This window comes from Polypterus senegalus, chromosome 17 (genome assembly GCF_016835505.1).
Source record: "Polypterus senegalus isolate Bchr_013 chromosome 17, ASM1683550v1, whole genome shotgun sequence".
NCBI classification, from domain to species: domain Eukaryota; kingdom Metazoa; phylum Chordata; class Cladistia; order Polypteriformes; family Polypteridae; genus Polypterus; species Polypterus senegalus.
The window spans coordinates 18,986,882-19,007,696 of NC_053170.1; the positions used below are offsets into that span (position 1 = coordinate 18,986,882).

At 38.4% G+C, this 20,815-nt stretch overlaps 2 protein-coding genes across 3 annotated transcripts; both read left to right on the top strand.

Annotated features, from left to right (window-relative positions):
* Window positions 1-2,008: 2,008 nt before the first annotated feature.
* On the top strand, window positions 2,009-5,994 carry rpl19 (ribosomal protein L19). Its single transcript, XM_039739581.1, has 5 exons — window positions 2,009-2,144; window positions 3,867-3,989; window positions 4,250-4,370; window positions 5,480-5,590; window positions 5,834-5,994. Exons 1-5 carry the CDS (start codon window positions 2,039-2,041, stop codon window positions 5,955-5,957), a joined length of 585 nt encoding a protein of 194 aa, XP_039595515.1. The 5' UTR covers window positions 2,009-2,038; the 3' UTR covers window positions 5,958-5,994.
* Window positions 5,995-12,860: 6,866 nt separating this feature from the next.
* st8sia6 (ST8 alpha-N-acetyl-neuraminide alpha-2,8-sialyltransferase 6) lies at window positions 12,861-20,001 on the top strand. Of its 2 annotated transcripts, none has more exons than XM_039740351.1 (7): window positions 12,861-13,097; window positions 13,251-13,334; window positions 14,237-14,317; window positions 14,404-14,548; window positions 14,712-14,824; window positions 17,360-17,440; window positions 18,769-20,001. In XM_039740351.1, the coding sequence occupies exons 1-7, from the start codon at window positions 12,997-12,999 to the stop codon at window positions 19,226-19,228; spliced, it is 1,065 nt and encodes a 354-aa protein (XP_039596285.1). In that variant the 5' UTR covers window positions 12,861-12,996; the 3' UTR covers window positions 19,229-20,001. The 2 variants fall into 2 exon arrangements, with proteins under 2 accessions (XP_039596285.1, XP_039596286.1); XM_039740352.1 differs by having other exon boundaries at window positions 12,861-13,085.
* Window positions 20,002-20,815: the final 814 nt, after the last annotated feature.

The window sequence follows — 20,815 nt, forward strand, 5'->3', positions numbered from 1 at the left end:
AAGTTAATTGAGCGTATGTTATGCATTATGATCATCTAAGACCGGCTGTCCAGTTAAAAGAAATGCATCTGGAGACTACCATAGGCAGAACAGCACATAACAAAGGGGGCATAATTTTAACCAACATTATTGCTGATGTAAGTACCTAGATTTTTTTAAACAGCAGCTACAGTATAACTTACTTGCACTTGTGTTGAATGGTATGCTTTTGTAAACACTTTGTAATATGTTCACTGCAACTTCATAGATATAAATATTAACAAGTTCCTTTTTAGCATTTAATACTACTTAAGGAATACTTACTGTCTTAAATCCTAACAATTTTAAAATTGCCACTTTTACAAATACTATTTTTACCAAAGCCCGTCATTTGTCATTGTTAAAAAATAAACGATATACAGTATTTAAGTGTACAAAGTATTTTGCAATAAGAATGCTGTAAAAAAAAAAGTTACTTCGAGTAAGCTTTTCATTTTGTAATGTCTTTTAGCCAACACTGTACACCTACTGTAGTGTTGTTTGAATCCTAAATGTTTAATTGGTATATGATGTGCATAAGATATCTTGAAAAAAACCCAGATCAGTAATAAAATTACTCATTGAAAAAAGTTATCTACAAATGATTTTTACAACAAATTAAAAAAATAAAAGAGCGAGAGACACTTTGGAAAACAAACTCCTGGTTGTTGAGAGAACAATATTCTTTCTGTGAACTGAGTGATGACACCTTTGTAGACCTGTTTTAACATTGCGTCGCGTTGACTTTTTTCCAAGAAGTTACAAGTTCGATTACTTAGTTATTTAGTTATGACATTTGTTACACATTTAATGATGGAACATATTTTCTCAGAAAACCAACATCGCCATTGTTAGTTATTTTTTGATTAATACTTGATAACCATTGCTAAAAATGATAACCAATACACCCACGGCTACCCATTTTCTGTTAGAATCGTAAAGTCTTCAGATTGCTACAGGCCTTCAAAAGTTACAGAACGCAATACGTATTTTGCTAGACAAACGAAACGAGTAAATGCCTATTTCCACCTTAATCTACATACTGCAGCATTTCACATTCTTGTACGCCCCTGGCGGCGTGGAGGAGAGCGCGCAATGCTTCTTCTTCCCATGATGCAAACATACTGTGGGATGTACCATTTGTAAATAAACTAGGGGTACAACGATAAATTCTAATAGCATTTTTGATAGATCGCCTTGTACTATCTTCAGAAAACACGAGTAACGATAAAAATAATAAAATTAGAGTGTGTCGGTTCCATGTCAGTCCATTCTGTTTTCATGATCTGAGACAGCGACACGTCATTTCCCCACCAGCAGTGAGTCGTCCCTGTTGTAATAGTGGTAGCGTCCAGAGCGGAGTCGTTCTTTCTCTCTCTCTCGGCAGCCATGAGGTAAGGAGTGTGGCGTGGTAGCTCCGAGGAAGCCGGGTACCTCTAGTAGAGACTTTATAAAGTAACGGGATATTGTATTTTAGTCTAGTACGCCGGAATTATGTTTATTGTCTGGCACCTAATGGCTGTTGGTCTATTGCATATCGTTGTCTCGTGTATACTCTAGGGGCATGCCTGCCACTCATGTCCTCGTTGGGCCCTCAAGCCTGTGAACCTCATTTAGTAAGAAACAGACCATGTGATAAATCGCTTGTCCAAGAAAAGTCACGTTGCAGATGATAATATTTTGACTTCAGGACACAAAGAGCCAACGGGAATTGGGGCCTTGGCGGAGTCTTCGCCCCTTAGACTGCGTCCCGTTTTTGATGTGCTCAGCTTGTCACATACAAGAACGGTCCTTGTGAAACGTTGATGTGTACGTTTCTTTTTAGATGAAATAAGCCAGTATGTTCCACATGTTTCTTTTGCTGTTGCCCACATAAAGTTGACTTTAGGGTCATTTTTGAAAAATATGGTCACTTAACGCGTTTAAACGAGAGGGTGGAAATGTGCGCTTGTCACTTGTGCCTGAATCACCATTTTCATTTCTACCATTTGTGCCTGAATTGTCATTTTAACTCCACAGCATGCTCAGGCTTCAGAAGCGACTGGCCTCCAGCGTTCTGCGCTGCGGCAAGAAGAAGGTATGGCTCGATCCCAACGAGACCAACGAAATCGCCAACGCTAACTCCCGTAAGTGCGACTCTACTATTTGCCTTGATAGTTATCATCGTGGATATCAATCATTTTACTGCACCTTTGTCTGATGCTTGTACCGAGAGATTTTAGGTGCTGCGTTAAATTTATATAAACCCCTAGTCTGAAATGTAATGTTTTTAGGGTTGACATGTTAAAAAGCAAGCTGGTAGAAAGATTTGCTCAAAAACTGGAAAAAGACATTACAGTTTCTTGAATATAATGTTTAAACCTGGTGTTTCACCAGTGAAGGTAATTTCACGTTATTTGTTTGTAGGTAGACATTAGGTGTTTAGATAAAGTAACCCAGAATTAAATTGGACCGAGTTATCAATGTAAACTTGTACAGGAAGCTGTACATAAAATGTGCTAGATTATATGGATTCACAGGTGCTCATAACTGTTGATCACAAACAGCAACTTTAAAATGGCAGCTCAAGGATATGGTTTAATTATAAAACATTTTTTGTTTAAAACTGTTAAGAGCAGTGTCCAAACACCAGTAACATATTAAATTAAAGGACAGTGATTTCACAGTATTGTAATAAAAATGAAACTGCTTCTGCTGAAACTGTTAAGAGAGGGGTTTGGTGATTTTTTTTTTTTTTCAGGTCAGAAGTTAACTACTTCTGGGGCAATTTGTGTCAAGCTGAACTTGAAAAATAATTGCTGTTCTTTAATATCAACCAAGAAACTGGTTGTAGGAACAGTTCATCAATTGTAAACATTTGCGTGTGCTTGAATTTTCACCGGCTTTTAGTAATTTTTGTTTGTCTAAAGACCATCTCCTGTCTGTATGTGCTAACAGATATTGATTCCATGTGTACAGCATGTTTGCAAAGCATTGGGAACAAATGGAGAGTAATGTGCATTTTGTAAGAAGCAAGCAAATAAACTTTGGTCACCTTATTTTTAGGTTAACTATTGCACTGGAATTCAGTTACTTTCAGCTACAAGACTTCTGGCATATTTTGTGTTAACAGTAGAACAACACGAAAAGATCACAAATTTGGTACAGTGGTGCCTAAAGGTTCTGAGAGCAAGATTCACATTCATGACAAAGAATGGCAACCTGTGCTGCACAAGACCTCCCTTCATAAAATGAGAGAAATTAATAGCATTTGCTTGTTGACTCAGATTATTGTAATCTTTGAAGAACTAATTAAAACCATAAATCAACAGGACAATATCAATACTGAAATGAACTCCTGTGGAAAGCCTCAAACTTATCTTTAATCTCTGACTTGGTGATGAAGTGTCTAAAAAATGCACAAATAAGGCAATTTTAAATGTTTCTATGTGAAGCCCACAGACAGCCTTTGGCTGTTTTTTGTCCTTCCCTGTAGTAAAGACACATCATAACAATTGATTATTGACTTGTCACATTACAGAAATTTGATTACACTCTTTTAGTAAATGTACTAGAGAAAATCCCTCCACTATCTGTAGTAGTTATGATTAAAGTCAAAACGGTTTCTTTTTAAAGTGCTGGTTCACTTGTGGCTGACATCAGTATTATTAATAGAATTATATTTCCTTGTAGAGTAACCAAATAGTATTGGCATTTTTTTTTTTTTAAACATTTGTTCTTGATGAATGAAAGCTTGTGTAAACCAAGATCCTCAAAATAGGGGTGTTCCATTGCTAGTAATGTGTTTTTTTTTACGCCAGTCAAATGTTAAGGATTTTAATACCTTTATATCATCATCTAACTTGTAGGTCAGCAGATCCGCAAGCTGGTCAAAGATGGTTTAATCATCCGCAAACCAGTAACTGTTCACTCCAGGGCTCGCTGCAGGAAAAATACTCTGGCAAGACGTAAAGGGCGTCATATGGGCATTGGTGAGTTTCATTTATTTAAAAACCTGTAAATATGCTACATTTCACTGCATAAGGATGTTCTGGGAAATATCTTTATTAGCATAAATGTTTGGTGGAATCTGCCAACTGCAGGGTATAATTATGTACAATTAAATATACTTTTAAGGAGACTCGTGGTTACATTTTTAGTAGAAAATAAGTTTTGTGATGCATCAATTAAACTAGAAACAGCCTTGAGGCATTGTATCTATCTTCTCAAAATCAAAATTTTTGTCCTCTAGGTAAGAGAAAGGGTACAGCAAATGCCCGTATGCCAGAGAAGGTTTCATGGATGAGGCGTATGCGGATCCTCCGTCGATTGCTGCGTAGATACCGAGAGTCTAAGAAGATTGACCGCCACATGTAAGCGGCCTATTTTAGAAAGTCCGTATTGGATTGATTTGTGTAGGGTGATATCAGTCTAAAAGCGGTACTGAGAAGCAATCAAATCTGCTTTACCCAGTTAAGTGTTGCACAGAGTCGGAGAAAATTTCAGCAGCCTTGGGTGCAAAAACTAAACCAGCTGTGGCCAGAGAGCCAGTCCATCTGAGGAACAATTTAGAATTGCCAGATAACAAAATGCACATGTCTTTGTGATCCAAGGGGTACTGCTATGAATCTGGAAAGAACATACATCCAACACTCAAATGGTGACTGGTCGCACAGGATTCAAAGCCAAGTTCGTGAATCTGTACCACAGAAGACTGCTCTATGGTGATGCCCAGTCACATTGATTTAAAGAGTGTAAGGCAGAAATTAACCCTGAATGTGGTGCTAGTCCATCATAGGATACATTTGCATCCATTCTCTCACAGACCAGGCAAGTTTTGGATTTGGCAATAAGACCAACATGCTGCTTCCTCCAATATGACAAGGATGTGAATTGATATGATCGCATACACTTTGGATGGAATTTTTTTTTTTGACTCATCATGCAGTGTTAAATTTGTCTTCAAAATATCTACATTTTTTTTTCTGTAGTGTATTTAGTGTAGTTCTCCGAATTTGGCCTGTTTTTATTCATTTTTATTTTTCTGATTTAATGTTCCAAAAAAACTGGTAGTGTCTGAGCAGAGCAAGGCTAAAATCACCATTTTGCTTATGTCTCAGCCAGTATCTTAATTGTACTTCAAATTCAGCTACCAAAGGAATGTTATTAATTGGATGCTTAGCACAGCTACCTTTTTGAAAATTACTAATGAGGTAAACATCTTCCTCCTACATGAAACTTAACTGAAATAAGCTCCTTTATTAATAGCCTTTAATGCCTTCAAATCAGACTTTTCTGTCAGTTTCATTGCTTTTTAGTAGTGAAGTTTAAATAATACAGCATTTAATTGAATTCTTTTTGCAGTGCTTTTTCACTGTATTGTTTAACCATGCTCTTGAATACCTAAAAAATTGTTTTGGAAATAGTAAATTGTATCTTTTTATTTAACTCTTAAGTAATGTTTGACTTTTTGTTGCTCAAGGTATCACAACTTGTACTTGAAGGTCAAGGGTAATGTGTTTAAAAACAAGCGCATCTTGATGGAACATATCCATAAGCTGAAAGCAGACAAGGCTCGCAAGAAGTTCCTGGCGTAAGTACCTGCCTGCTCAAGAGCATCCTTTCTTTGATACTTTGCAAGTGGTTTAACTGTGTTGCTGCATAGAGCAACATTGTTAATATAGTTTGCATTTTCTTTTGTCATACATATTTTTTTTAAAGCCTTAATTATACAAGAAACACTAGTCGCAGCTGTTTTATGGCAAGTATTTTAAGTGCTTCTATCTTTATGCATTTTAATTCAAATTCTAATTATGGGCATCTATATTTCTTACAGTGACCAGGCAGAAGCCCGCAGATCTAAGACCAAGGAGGCTCGCAAGAGACGTGAAGAACGCCTGCAGGCTAAGAAAGAGGAGATCATAAAAACTTTGTCCAAGGAAGATGAAACAAAGAAGTGATCATGCTGTTTCTGTTTCATAGAAAATAAAATGTACAGAAAAGTTATTTGTTGTTTTCTTATTTTGCAATTTGGTAGCCTAGTTTCAAAATTTACTTAAGTTTGTAATTTAGAAGATGCTCAGTTCCCTTTTGAGTTAAATCCTTATTCTTGATTATTTGTCTTTACAAAGTCAATTTTGTTTAATATTTACAGTCAAAGGCAAGTATCAATACTTTGTGGATGAGGCATTAGACTTTATACCACAAGGTTGCAAGTTCAGTCCTTAATACAGTCCTACCACTCGTAATTCTGAGCAAGTCCGTTTGTCTAGCTGTTTCAAGATTGATGGGGGGGAGGGGGGTAAACTTTTGTATTAAATCTCATCATTTGTAATTGCCTTTATACTGTTTTCTGCTATAGAAAGGCACTATATATAGCTTTTACTCTGAAATAACTAAAAGTAGCATGGCAAGTCATAACTACTCCAGACTGCAAACCTTAGAGCCCATGGGTAGGAAATGATCCAAAATACTTTTTTTAACATAGTAGTCAACAGTGTTGGCTGTGAATATTATGGTACATTTTGATATGCAAATATAGTAGGGATTTACCAGTATTGTGCAGTACATTTTCAATAATGCCAAATAGAAGCTTTGTTACACAAATCAGATCTATTGTTCTTTTCTAGCACTTTTTTTTCCTTCTACTTTTGGGAGGTTCTGCCCTCTGGCGGTAGGAACTACTTACTGATTTTATGTAAAATGAGCTACAGTCCACCATTACCCAAACCTGTCAATTGTAGGCAAAAATAGTTAAAGAATAAGAAGAAATTATTTTGTTCAAATCTGTGGATTAACATTTATTTGTAATACAATTTAAAGGTTATCTTAATAACCATGTATGTCACACTTTTAGTGTTACGAAGGCTCTGTAGAGGAAATGTCTAATATTCAAGTTGCATCCAAATTGTATAGGAACATTTTAACAAAGTCCCAACTCTAATAAATGTTGCAAGATCTTAACTACCTATCCATTAACATGTGCAAAAAAATATAGTAAACGTGTGGGACCATAAAAAGTGGTAAAAGGTAAATTGGCATGTTTTTAACCTGTTCTTAAAGTTAGCTTTGTAAACATTTATGGATGAACAATGATTCCACTTTCTCGGTTCATAATTTGCCTTCCACAATGTTGGTAATAAAAATTTGAGGGGTTGGTTTTAGAAGAATGGGTCTAGTGAATAAACGTGCAAATGGCTGACGATCAGAAGCATACAGTAGGGACAAGCTCATAAATACCTTTTTAAGTATGAAAAATGTTTTGTAACATAACCAAGATTGATGGTTAATAATAATAGCATGTCTGATATACTCCTGAAATTACAGGTTACAACTCTCACCAAATTCTAGACATGTAGTTTGTGGACTTGGTTATCAAGCCAATATCTTGATGATTGTATTGATCATACGTTGGTTTCTGCCATATAGTAGTATACCGATCATTTTAAGGCAATTGGCATCCGTTGCGTTTTTAAAAGACTCTTAATAATGAGCGGGTTCAGTTCTGACACCCAGCTACCAATGAGGCCAGGTCAGGATACAATAATCTCAAAATTGCATTGTAAAACACAATTCTGGCTGCTGTGGAATCAGTCCAGTAGCAATACAGTGGGATGCAAAAGTTTGGGCAACCTTGTTAATAGTCATTATTTTCCTGTATAAATCGTTGGTTGTTAAGATAAAAAAATGTCAGTTAAATATATCATATAGGAGAGACACACAGTGATAGTTGAGAAGTGAAATGAAGTTTATTGGATTTACAGAAAGTGTGCAATAATTGTTCAAACAAAATCAGGCAGGTGCATAAATTTTGGCACCGTTGTCATTTTATTGATTCCAAAACTTTTAGAACTAATTATTGGAACTCAAATTGGCTTGGTAAGCTCAGTGACCCCTGACCTACATACACAGGTGAATCCTATAATGAGAGAGAGTATTTAAGGGGGTCAATTGTAAGTTTCCCTCCTTTAATTTTCTCTGAAGAGTAGCAACATGGGGGTTACAAAACAACTCTCAAATGACCTGAAGACAAAGATTGTTCACCATCATGGTTTAGGGGAAGGATACAGAAAGATGTCCCAGTGATTTAAGCTGCCTGTTTCCACAGTTAGGAACATATTGAGGAAATGGAAGACCACAGGCTCAGTTCAAGTTAAGGCTCGAAGTGGCAGACCAAGAAAGATTTCGGATAGACAGAAGTGACGAATGGTGAGAACAGTCAGAGTCAACCCACAGACCAGCACCAAAGACCTACAACATCATCTTGCAGTAGATGGAGTCACTGCGCATCGTTCAACCATTCGGTGCACTTTACACAAGGAGATGCTGTATGCGAGAGTGATGCAGAGGAAGACTTTTCTCCGCCCATAGCACAAACAGAGCCGCTTGAGGTATGCTCAAGCACATTTGGACAAGCCAGCTTCATTTTGGAATAAGGTGCTGTGGACTGATGAAACTAAATTTGAGTTATTTGGGCATAACAAGGGGCGTTATGCATGGAGGAAAAAGAACACAGCATTCCAAGAAAAACACCTGCTACCTACAGTAAAATATAGTGGTGGTTCCATCATGCTGTGTGGCCAGTGCAGGGACTGGGAATCTTGTCAAAGTTGAGGGACGCATGGATTCCACTCAATATCAGCAGATTCTGGAGACCAATGTCCAGGAATCCGTGACAAAGCTGAAGCTGCGCTGGGGCTAGATCTTTCAACAAGACAACGACCCGAAACACTGCTCAAAATCCACTAAGGCATTTATGCAGAGGAACAAGTACAACGTTTTGGAATGGCCATCTCAGTCCCCAGACCTGAATATAATTGAAAATCTGTGGTGTGAGTTAAAGAGAGCTGTCCATGCTCGGAAGCCATCAAACGTGAATGAACTAGAGATGTTTTGTAAAGAGGAATGGTCCAAAATACCTTCAACCACAATCCAGACTCTCATTGGAACCTACAGGAAGTGTTTAGAGGCTGTAATTTCTGCAAAAGGCAGATCTACTAAATATTGATTTCATTTCTTTTTTGTGTTGCCCAAATTTATGCACCTGCCTGATTTTGTTTGAACAATTATTGCACACTTTCTGTAAATCCAATAAACTTCATTTCACTTCTCAAATATCACTGTGTGTGTCTCCTATCTACAGTATATATATATAATTCACTAAGGCAAGACAACCATGGAAAGCACGCCGGAAGGGGCGTGGATTCACTAAGCTGCTGACAAGTGAGACACCTATGGCGCACGCAGGAAGGAGCCACGCCCACCAACTCCAAGACCATTGGATACGACGACAACTCACAGAGCCACGCCCACCAACTCGGACGCGACGACACAGAAAAACCGGCGTCATTTATATTCGTCTGTCGTAGAGGTCACATGCAGCTCCAACCCCCGTTGACTGTTAATAGAGGCATGTTTCTCGTGGAGGTGAATTGCCATATGCGCCGTGTAAAACTGTTTGCAAGGGGTTTCCCATGGGATCCTTAAAACTTTCCTTTACAAATGAGATTAAAACACAATGAAGTGAGCAGTCTTTAAAAAACGAGTTTTCGGTTACGACGCACGACCGCGTGCACTATAGCAAAATGTTTTACACGCTACATACAGCAATTCCCATCAGCGACAAACATGGGTCTTCTTAAATACTCCTGCACTTTGTACACACCCCCCTCCCACCGTGGTCGGGTGTCTTGGTGGATTATATATAGAAAGGCAGCCAAAACCGCACAGAGCAATGAAAAGTCTACGTGAGTCACAGGTGCATCTGGACTGTACAAAGACCACAACGACTCGAGTGACGAGTTGGAGGTGGGCACATGAGCAGGCAGTGTATACTGAACGAGAAATCAGCAGACTAGCATGACGGAGGGAGCGGAGTGGATGTCCTTCTCCTCTCCTCCCGTTCCACCCTGAGCGCCACACGGACGATTGTGTGTTGGTTCGTTCCGTGCATTGGTTAAAACCCAATGAAGGAAGCAGTCTTTAAAAACCAATAAGCCCTGTGCCTCTGTTTCATTACCGTCTCACCTGCTTCACCAATGCAGGCCCCGCAACAGGCGATCCGGCGGCGTCATTCCCATGACCCGCTGGGCAGCCAACCGGGTAACCAAAGTCTTTGGGTTCAGGGGGGAGAATGGTTACAAAGCTAAAACTTAAAGGAATTGACGGAAGGGCACCACCAGGTGTGGAGCCTTTCGCTTCATTTGACTCAACACAGGAAACCTCACCCGGCCCGGACACGGACAGGATTGACAGACTGATAGCTCTTTTTCGATTCTGTGGGTGGTGGTGCATGGCAGTTCTTAGTTGGTGGAGCGATTTGGCTGGTTATTTCCGAAAACGAACGAGACTCCGCCTGCTAAATAGTTACACGACCCAACAGCGGTCGGCGTCCAAATTCTTAGAGGGACAAGTGGCTTTCAGCCACGTGAGATTGAGCATTAACAGGTCTGTGATGCACTTGTATGTCCGGTACTGCACGCGCGCTACACTAAATGGATCAACGTGTGTCTACCCGCCGCGGGGAGGCGTGGGTAAGCCGTTGAACCCCATTCATGATGGAGACCATGGCTTCCAATTGTTCCCTACGAACGAGAAATTTCCAATACGTGCGGGTCATACGCTCGCACTGATTATGTCCCTGCCCTTTGTAAAGCCCCCCATGGTCAGGTGACTTGGTGGATTACATATAAAAAAAAGCAGGCGGAACCGCAAAGAACAATGAAAATTCAACGTGGAAACCGACTGAGGCGGTGTTTGGAAAATTAACAGGCAACGTGACTCACAGGTGCGTGTGGACTATACACAGACGAAAGCGACTCAGGTAGGGAGTTGGGGGCGGGCACATAAGCGGGCAGTGCGTACTGAACGAGCGCCGTTCAACCCCGTCCTTTGCTTTGGAAGGAGAAAGCGCGACGGCGCTCCTCCGGTTTTCAGTCACGGACAATTGTATGTTGGTTCGTAGCGTGCATTGTTGCAATGTTACTTTTCTTGGTGGTTTATTAAATTACGGATTTTTCAAATGTTTATTTTTTCCTCTGTGCTTAAAAATCATTTAAAAAGCGGCCTGATTATTCGGCGTATGGTTCGCCGCGGGTTGGCTAGTATGATATATTTAACTGACATTTTTTATTGTAACAACCAACGATTTATACAGGAAAATAATGACTATTAACAAGGTTGCCCAAACTTTTGCATCCCACTGTATATCTCAAATATTGTAAGTCACCTTTCATAAAGTCATCAGTCAAATAATAAGTATTAATACCATTAGGTAATTGGAGTTACTTACTCTTGAACATGCTGTACACAGTTGTCCATGAGTAATAAACTTTTTCTGTATTAGATCAATTCCCGCTTTTTTCTGCTTTTCCTAGTGACTTGGCTTTAGTTGATAATTGAAAAACTTTTTTTAATTTAAAATGGGTAATAGGTTATGATGCCTCTAAGCTTCAGCTGTGCACCTTTGTTCTTGGTGCATTGCATCACTTTTGAACTGCTGTGCAGCTTTTATCGCATTGCTCACTCCCACTCCATTAAGCAGTTTGGAAGAGCAATACAGCTGTCACAGCGCCTTTCACCTTTTTGGTATTGCACTCAAAACTCCAACTACTGTTAGTTTATGTGTTGGTGCTTTGTGGCACTTAATTCCAAACACCAGCTCCCCCTGTCTTTTATGTAAGAGTGCTTCACAGTGCTCAGTACTTCGTGCTAGGAGGTCAATGGAGCAGAATGGATAACCAAGATTAGAGCCAGTAGCCAACAGAAAAAATAGCACTTGCTAACCACTGCACTTTGCATCTTCCTTGAGCTACACTTTTTCTTTCAATTTCAAGCATCATCACGTATCTTTTTTCCCTGTCGTGTTCCAGAACAACACCCGTCATCTGTTGTACATCCACCATATTGGTTAATGGTGCATTTGTATGGCCTATCAAGTACTTACACACTGTCAGCTCAGTGCAAAACATGTCAAGTATGTTAGCATAATACTGTATTAATAATTATCAATTAAAAATTATCAACAAATAAAAAAACATGTCTGCTAATTTTCTTTTTTCAATGACACTACCAAATTTCAATCAAGTCCACCAACCATTTTTGAAATTCTGAACCTCATTAATCCCTTCCCCTCCATATCCACCTACCCTCACCTCCTTATTGGTTATATATTGCCATGAATTCCTGTAAGTCAAATCATCTTCTTCTGATGATGATTCCTGATAGGAGTCGAAAGCTTATAAATAAAAAACTATTTTAAGATACGTGGTTCATTTCCTTCCTTTGTGGATTTCGAGCTACTAATAGGCAAACCGTATCACAGACCTTTGCTTCCACATACACATACATACATACACATATATATATATATATATATATATATATATATATATATATATATATATGCAAACTTAATAAATAAGTTTAATGGAGGTTGAAGCTATATGGCCTAAAGCATATTTAAAGGTTCCCTAGTGCCCCAATGGTCATCCATCCATCCATTTTCCAACCTGCTGAATTCGAACACAGGGTCACGGGGGTCTTCTGGAGCCAATCCCAGCCAACACAGGGCACAAGGCAGGAATCCAATCCCGGGCAGGGTGCCAACCCACTGCAGGACACACACAAACACACCCACACATGTGAAAAGAAATTTCCCCTCAGAAATTAATACAGTGTACCAAATACCACAATATTTTGATAGAAGCTGTAGGTTTTATTTGTCACCCATCACAACTAAGAGAGGCTCCAACGCCCTTCCCCCAGTCTTTCAGTAAAAGCAGTCAGCTGTTAATTTAGTTCTGGAATCATGTTACAGACAAGATTGTACTATACAGAGGCAGGACATTTGGCATTACTGAAGAAAGGGCAGAGTATTTCTTAGTACAAACATGCAGCCTAACGGATCTGCTCTAGAGAGAAAGTACAAAAAAACAACAAATAAGCTTACATCATAAATCAGGGAATGGAAGTCCAAATGAAATAATCAAAGGACAGAAGATGTTGTGGAGGTTCATACTGTATGCTGGTTTAAGTGTCTTCATTTTGAGCACAGTTTTAGCAAGTTTTTACTACACTTTTAATTACAGGTGCGCTCACAGGTAATACTTTTAAATTTCATACACGTGTAGAAGATGAAAAACGTTTTGTGGTAATGTCTCTAGTAAAATAAAGATGATAAACACAGGGTGAGAAGTAAAAGGTAATTTTCTAAGAAGATGTGGTGCAGGCACTAACACTGTTGTTTAATGCAGATATGATTACACAAGACTTAATGGCCATGGCAAACAAGCTGTACAGAGGCTCAGATCTGGTGAATGCAAGCAGTGCCTGGAAAGGTAAGGATGTGTATGAGAACTGCAATCGTGACACATTGGAAAAACACATTTAAAACATTGGAACCTTAATGTGTTCTCTGCCACAACACATTCAATGGACACCTTCACAACTCAATTTCCAAAGTATATACAAATTTGATTCTGTGCAACAATATAACTACACAGATAGAATGCTAGAACTGTCTTATATTGGTTTGAGAATTATTATTATTAAACATGGGATTTTTTTCATTGTCTCCTAAGCTGATTTGACTAGCAGTCTTATCTATTCTATATATACTGTATAAAATCCTAAGCCTAAAAGTGGAACGATTTTATGTGACGTTTTTATGTCACTTTTTTGTCACGCTTTAAATTGGGCTTATTTTAAAACCTACATATATATGTTTGGTTTCATTCTTTTCAGAATTTATCAAACTTTAATGTGATGTTGTTAGATTTTCAGATTCTTATTCCATTTATTAAATTATAAACTAAAAAATATCAAGAACTCAGGTCCTGTTAGACGAGACTTTGTGCCAAGAGATTTAACCACGCCCGGGGCCGGAAATAAAAGCCAAATAGTAGGACAGCTGCTGTACAGGCTTTTAAATGTTCGAAGCGCCACGTGAGATGCAGAATACAAAGCACGGCAGCAGCAGCAGCTGATCGTGCAAAGACGAGGTTTTAAAAAAACAAACTATTTGTTTCCCATTGTATCACAGTTTAAGAGGGGGGGTTTTGGAGCAGCAACCGCATCTCCTTGGGGTGCGTTCAGACCCCCTCTTCACAATGCGAGCGTCAGAAACACAAAGTGGCTGGTGCATAGCGCAGGCCGCCGCCAGGGAGGTTTGAGTGAGCAAAGCGAGCAGGGGGCAAACACACTAGTACTAATATAAATGTTGGGGTACATATATTAACAGGTATGATGGCATTAGAAGGCAGGCAATCCATTTAAAGGAGGAGAAATGGCAAAAACAGGAAGCACATCACCAAAGTCTCAGGTGAGAAGAAGCATGTTTTTAAACAACTTATAAAGCCATTGGGTGGTAAACGGGTACTTCAGAAACTCATTTAACTTATATTTTAGAATAGCTTTGAAGAAGGAGTGTAATGCAGTCATAGAAGCCATCATCTCTAAGAGGAACACCCCACTGGGATCAAATGTTATATATGATGGGGAAAACAAAAAAAATATGAAGATCACTCCCAAGATATTCAGTACCTTCCCACAGGTGAGCACCACTGTGACATGTTAAATACCTATGGGAACACAAATTTAAGAAACCTCAATCTCCTTTTGTTTCTGCTTGCATTCTGCAATAAATCTAACCTTCTAGACACTGCACTTTTTAAATTTATCTTGGTAAGCCTTTATTTGTTGTTACTACTTCCTAGGAGTCACCTTTCATAAATCTTACTTATGAAAATTGTTCTGTGGTTGGAAATGGTGGAATCCTGGAAGACAGTGGATGTGGAATTCAGATTGACAACACAAATTTTGTAATAAGGTAGAAAAAATGTGACATGATTTCTCAAATCAAATGTAAAGCCGTTTATAGTAGTTAAGTATTGTGGGCAAGTATTTTACTATGTGGATTAAAATAATGTTGAAAAAAAAAAAAAAATTTCCTTCCCTATTAGGGCACATATGAGACACAACTGTGCACAAACAAATGCAAAATCATTATCTCCACAGGACAGCATCTACTGAAGCAATGTTGCTGAAATTCAAAATGCTTCTGTCTTTTCACGTGGCTAACAACTACAAACTATTTTAATTTAGATTGGGTGATTGTGTCTACAGCAGTGCATCCTGACACACACAGATAGATACCAGTCTGAAGGTGCTCATATCATGACCAGGGGTTTCTAAAATGTGTAAGTCGACTGAAACCTTGAACTTGAAATTTTGACCCTATCACACACAAATAGTATACTCAAGACATACAGTATGCTCTGTATAGGTCTATGTAGGGTAAAGTCTACTGAAGCGATTTTGCTCAAATTTAATAGGCCTCTATCATTCTGCAATACTAATACCTGTGCCATTTCTTTTAAATTGTTAAGCGTTTCTTTTACTTCAGGGAGCTTTAATGACTGGGACAACCCACACATGAGACAAAAAGACTATATATTTTTTTTGGTCAGTGTACTCAACTCTGACCCTGGAGGTCTGCAGTGTCTGCAAATTTTCGTTTTTTAACCAAATTTTTAATTAGAACTCATTTATCTACTACCAAAGAAATATGTTTTTTGGAATTTAGTTTTAGCTAACTTGCTTGTTATGATTCAGAACCATTAATTTGCTATTTTTGTTTTAAACTGCTGTTTTCTTAACCAGTCATAAGTTAATAGTGAGGTGCACATGGTAAAATAACCATCAGCACTCTAGATAACTTGTTTCCATTTAAACTAGTGTACATGCATCATGAAGTATTTGTGTTTTTAAATAAATGTGAGAGATGGGAAGGACCAAGAGGTATTAATCTGTTCCGTCCATCCATCCATCCATCCATTTTCCAACCCGCTGAATCTGAACACAGGGTCACGGGGGTCTGCTGGAGCCAATCCCAGCCAACACAGGGCACAAGGCAGGAACCAGTCCCAGGCAGGGTGCCAACCCACCACAGTAAATCTTTTCCGCACATTGATAATGTTCTCAGAAAACAAAAAATCTACAATGTGATAAACATTTGTCTTGGAAGAAAGAAAGCACTAACAAGCCATGTAGTTAAATACCAAGTTTAATTATCTGCTAGGCCTGGCTTCTAATTACAAAACTCTTTTGATTGAAATCTTGCACACACTGTGAACCAGCAGGACCAGAGTGGAGAAGGCTGTTAAATTTAGCAAACTTGCATCCTATGACCCAAAAATCTTAATAGTGAGTGCTGTCATTACAGTTCAAACATTTATGGTTATGACAATTCAATGACACAGGAAACTGCATTAAATGGTGTATTATAGGGTATTCAAAATCATAAGTAACCTGGCACAAACTTTCTCTAACATTTGCCTTCTGCATTAGTACTGCCAATGTCAGAGATATAGCCGAGCCTTGTAAGAGAAAATGGGGAATGCTTGGGTACTATTAGTTAACTTCCCTTCTGAGACAAATAAAGTAATAGTGATTGATCTCTCTGTCTATCTAACTTATATTGTCCCTTTTATGTCCGTTGTTTTATCGATCAGTTAATTAATTATATGATGCCTTTCATGTCTGTCACTTATATAATGCTTTTCACATTCCTACCTATCTACATATTGTCAGCTCATTCATTTAAACAGGTTAATTCTGTAGTATGGCCTAGTTCTACATTCTAATTCATATTGTTCAGTTTTTTTCTGAAAACACGTATTTATTAATATTATGCAGTTTTCCCCAGCTGATATGGACTGTGGCAACCCCTAACGGAAGCAACCAAAAGAAGAAGAATGTAATTTTCCCCAGCTCAACTGCAAATAATTAAAAATGATCAAATATAATTGTATTGAACTACTGTTCACTTTCTATCAGTTTTTCATGGCAAGGGACATGTTGGTAACATGACAAGTTGGACTATCTGGCTACTGTTTGCTTAGAAACTTTTATTCCATTCTCTTTCAAACTTTCAATGGCAGCTGAGAGTTATAATACTTCCATTTATGTATTTTTTCTGTGCCTAGGTCTCCTCCCCATGGACCTAATTTGATAAACCCAGCAGTAAGAGGCAATTGGGGACATCCTAACAAAATGTCGAAAGCAACTCCAGTGGCTCCTCTCAATCTATAGAAGCAGGGGTTCTATTCTGATGTCCTCCCATACTGCACAGCTCATGCCAGATAGCAATTGATAAAAGCTTAACTTCACCCTAAAGTGTATTTATATGTTACAGCAAACATAAGTATAATATTGAAATTGCACATTTTAGTTTGTCTGCCTTCTTTTAGGAAATACTGTATATTGTATGTATTGTTGGCAGGAATAGAAAAACAAAGAAACATATGAACCTATATTGTTATAGCGCTCTTGACTGTGATAGAAATTTCTCTTTCTTTGCCAGATGCAACCTCCCACCACTGAACAGAGATGTGGGTTACAAGACAAACCTGGTAACAGCCAACCCAAGCACTCTGTTTGAAAAGTGAGTAATCTGATAGGATGCTTTTTAAACAGGAATAGCCTGCAATTGACTTTCATGAAGATGCATGAAGCTTTAAAGAAACTAAGTCACTGCTTGAGAGTACATGCTGTGTGTGTGTGTTATTTTTTCGTAATTTATATATCTTCAGATGTTTTATTTAATGGTCTTGTTGCCTTCATCATCTGCTATTGGTTTTGTATTACTGTCAATAGTCCATCCATCCATCCATTTTCCAACCCACTGAATCCGAACACAGGGTCACGGGGGTCTGCTGGAGCCAATCTCAGCCAACACAGGGCACAAGGCAGGAACCAATCCCGGGCAGGGTGCCAACCCACCGCAGGACACAAACAAACAATTTAGAATCGCCAATCCACCTAGCCTGCATGTCTTTGGACTGTGGGAGGAAACCGGAGCGCCTGGAGGAAACCCACGCAGGCATGGGGAGAACATGCAAGCTCCACGCAGGGAGGACCCGGGAAGCGAACCCGGGTCTCCTAACTGTGAGGCAGCAGCACTACCACTGCGCCACCCTGCCGCCCCACTGTCAATAGTCTGTCACAGAAATGCTGGTTAAAATCTTATTGTTCTACGGATATACAGTATGAAAGTAAGTTTGAACCTGAACTACTAAGCAGCATGTTTCTTATTAAAGACTAGGCTTAGCATACAAATCGGAAGAAAATAAACCACAATAAAGAAGCAGGCTGTCATGTTAAACATGTGCTATCTAAACTTAGACTTTAGCAGAATCACTGTAAAAACTTTAATTGTACTTCTACTGTAATATATAATACTAGCTGTGTAAGCCTGTGCTGTAAAAAGCATGGAGTCCTAGAAACTATTGAAATCGTCAGAAAAAAAAATTTAAATGTTGAGTTGTCAGGTAATTGAAAGGAACTACTCTGGGCATCTCTCTCCTAGGAGGTTTCGTTTTGCTGATGTGCTCGCATTGTTTGTGCATTAGCGGCTAAGCGACTGTCTTTCTTCAGAAATTTAATTTTGCCGATGTGCTGGCCTTGCTTGTGTATCTGCGGAGGTGGAGCACTTACCCCGACTCCATCTCTCACTTCTGGGCTAGACAGACAGACGCACACACTTCCACATGTAGGCATTTATATATGAGATATAGGTCTATATTAATTTATTCATAATACAGAAATTTACAAAGCTCCATTAACTTTATTTTGAAAGCTTATTTTTGGAGCCAAACATAGTACAATTTTCAGAAAATATAAAGTGACATAGCAGTGATGACAGTGGAAACAACCAAGCTTTGTTGTGTACATTTGCTTATTTAAATCTATGTTTTTCTCTTTTGTTTGTAGGTTTGCAGGACCAGCAGAAAGGCACAGACATTTTGTGGACAGTGTGGATGTCTATGGGACTACCCTCCTTGCTCTTCCAGCATTTTCATACAAGCGAAATACAGCAGTCTCCTTTCGAGCTCTGAACACCCTGCAAGACTTTAAAAGCCAAGTACAGCCAATTTTTTTGAACCCTAAGTACCTACAGAATCTGGCCCAGTTTTGGAGACATCATGGCTTTCAGGCTTCTCAATTAAGCTCAGGTTTCACTATAGTCAGTCTGGCTTTGGAACTGTGTCACAACATTCATATTTACGGCTTTTGGCCTTTTACTGATGGCCTTGAAGGACAGCATCTCAAGCATCATTATTATGATGACTGTAAAGCTAAAACTATTCACAACTTGCCAGCTGAGTTCAGATGGCTACTTACCCTGCACAAAAAAGGAATCCTTCAAATGCACTTAGGCAAATGCAAATAATCAATTCATGAGGAAGGAATGTAATATACCTGTCATAATGACACATCTGGAAACTTTAGGAGGTTGTCCTTTCTTAGACATCAAAAGGCAGACTCATCTGCTAACCATACAAATTTGTATCAACAATGAATGCTAAAGAAATTCCAGTTACGGGTATTGTAATAAACCACATATGACAATTATATCAAAGGATCGAGATGTATGATCCATATATTATTAATAGGGCCTTCCATATTTAAAGAAGAATTCAAAGAAGCCAAAGGAATATTTTGGTAGACCATTATTATAGCACATTTAATATTTTCAATTCTTATGTTTACAGTTTAAGAGTTTGACACTAAACATTTCCAAACAGATAAATATTATTTTAAAAGCATTCATGGTAGGTACTAAATCATATGATGCATAGCTACCTGATCTTTTATTAAAATTAAAAAGGGAGAGGTCACAGCAATTACCCTTGTGTAATCTCCACTTCCACTTTCTAACATGACAAATGATAGCATGACATTTTTAGACCCAGTTAATGCAAGTTGAGGTTACACAGCCTGTCCAAGCAGCACTAGGTGTAGGGTTGGAAACAGTCCTAGACAGGGCACCCGTGCATTACGGGGCTCATTCACTACGGGTCATTTTGGTTTTGCCCATCAACCTAACCAGCACATCTCTGGGGATGTGACAGAAAAATACACGCCAATATAGTGTGAACATGCAAACTCCACATGCACAAGAACCAAGCACCGAATTCAAGCCCAGGATCTGTAAGATGACAGTGATACACAATGTAACACCAATGTGACAAATGATGCTGGTACCATAATCAATTTGCCCTGTACTTAAAATAATAATATGCCCCCTGAAGTCAGTAGTGCAATTCATTAATTGTAAAGATGTTTACAAGGTAATGCTGAAAAAGATTTTTATCTAGGAACATAATCAAGTCATATTGCAACAAACATCCCTGAGCTTTTGAAATCTGATTTTTTGCCAGCATGTGAATTTCAATGTAGTCGCAGCCACAGACATTTCTAATTTATCTTAATGTTATCCATTATACATTATTTATTATTGTAACATAACATTTCAATCTCACATTCACTTAATCAAACTCAGGGTTGTATGGGTATCTTGCGTGTTCTAACAGGATACAAACTTGGATAGGGCACCTGACCAATTCAGGTCCCACTCACACTCATACAGAACCAGTTTAGAATTGCCAATCTACTTAACTTCCATGCATTTGAGGACATGAGTGGAAACTCAATCCAGACACAAAGAGAATTTGCAAACTCTACAGATACAACAAACGGACACTTTTTTTTCAACATACTGGCATTTAACCCAGCATGCTTTATGCATAATAACACAAAAAGATAAGCAGAACCTTACAACTACATGATAATTTGAAACATAAATCAGTATATTTAATTAAATCTTTAATAGTTGACAATAAAGAAATAATGCTATAATAGGGAATTTTATAAATAAGGCAAAGCATACATATTAAAATGCAACAGACAAATAATTATAATGAAATATATTTATACAAGAATAGACTATCTAAACACAAAATACAAGATATAACCA

Bases quoted from the DNA above. Each gene is read 5' to 3' on its own strand.
- rpl19 (XM_039739581.1), top strand. From the start codon at position 2,039: ATGCTCAGGCTTCAGAAGCGACTGGCCTCCAGCGTTCTGCGCTGCGGC. The intron at 3,990-4,249 runs GTGAGTTTCATT...TTTGTCCTCTAG, and splicing joins AGGGCGTCATATGGGCATTG to GTAAGAGAAAGGGTACAGCA. The intron at 5,591-5,833 runs GTAAGTACCTGC...TATTTCTTACAG, and splicing joins GCTCGCAAGAAGTTCCTGGC to TGACCAGGCAGAAGCCCGCA.
- st8sia6 (XM_039740351.1), top strand. From the start codon at position 12,997: ATGTTGTGGAGGTTCATACTGTATGCTGGTTTAAGTGTCTTCATTTTG. The intron at 13,335-14,236 runs GTAAGGATGTGT...ATATATTAACAG, and splicing joins TGCAAGCAGTGCCTGGAAAG to GTATGATGGCATTAGAAGGC. The intron at 14,549-14,711 runs GTGAGCACCACT...ACTACTTCCTAG, and splicing joins TATTCAGTACCTTCCCACAG to GAGTCACCTTTCATAAATCT.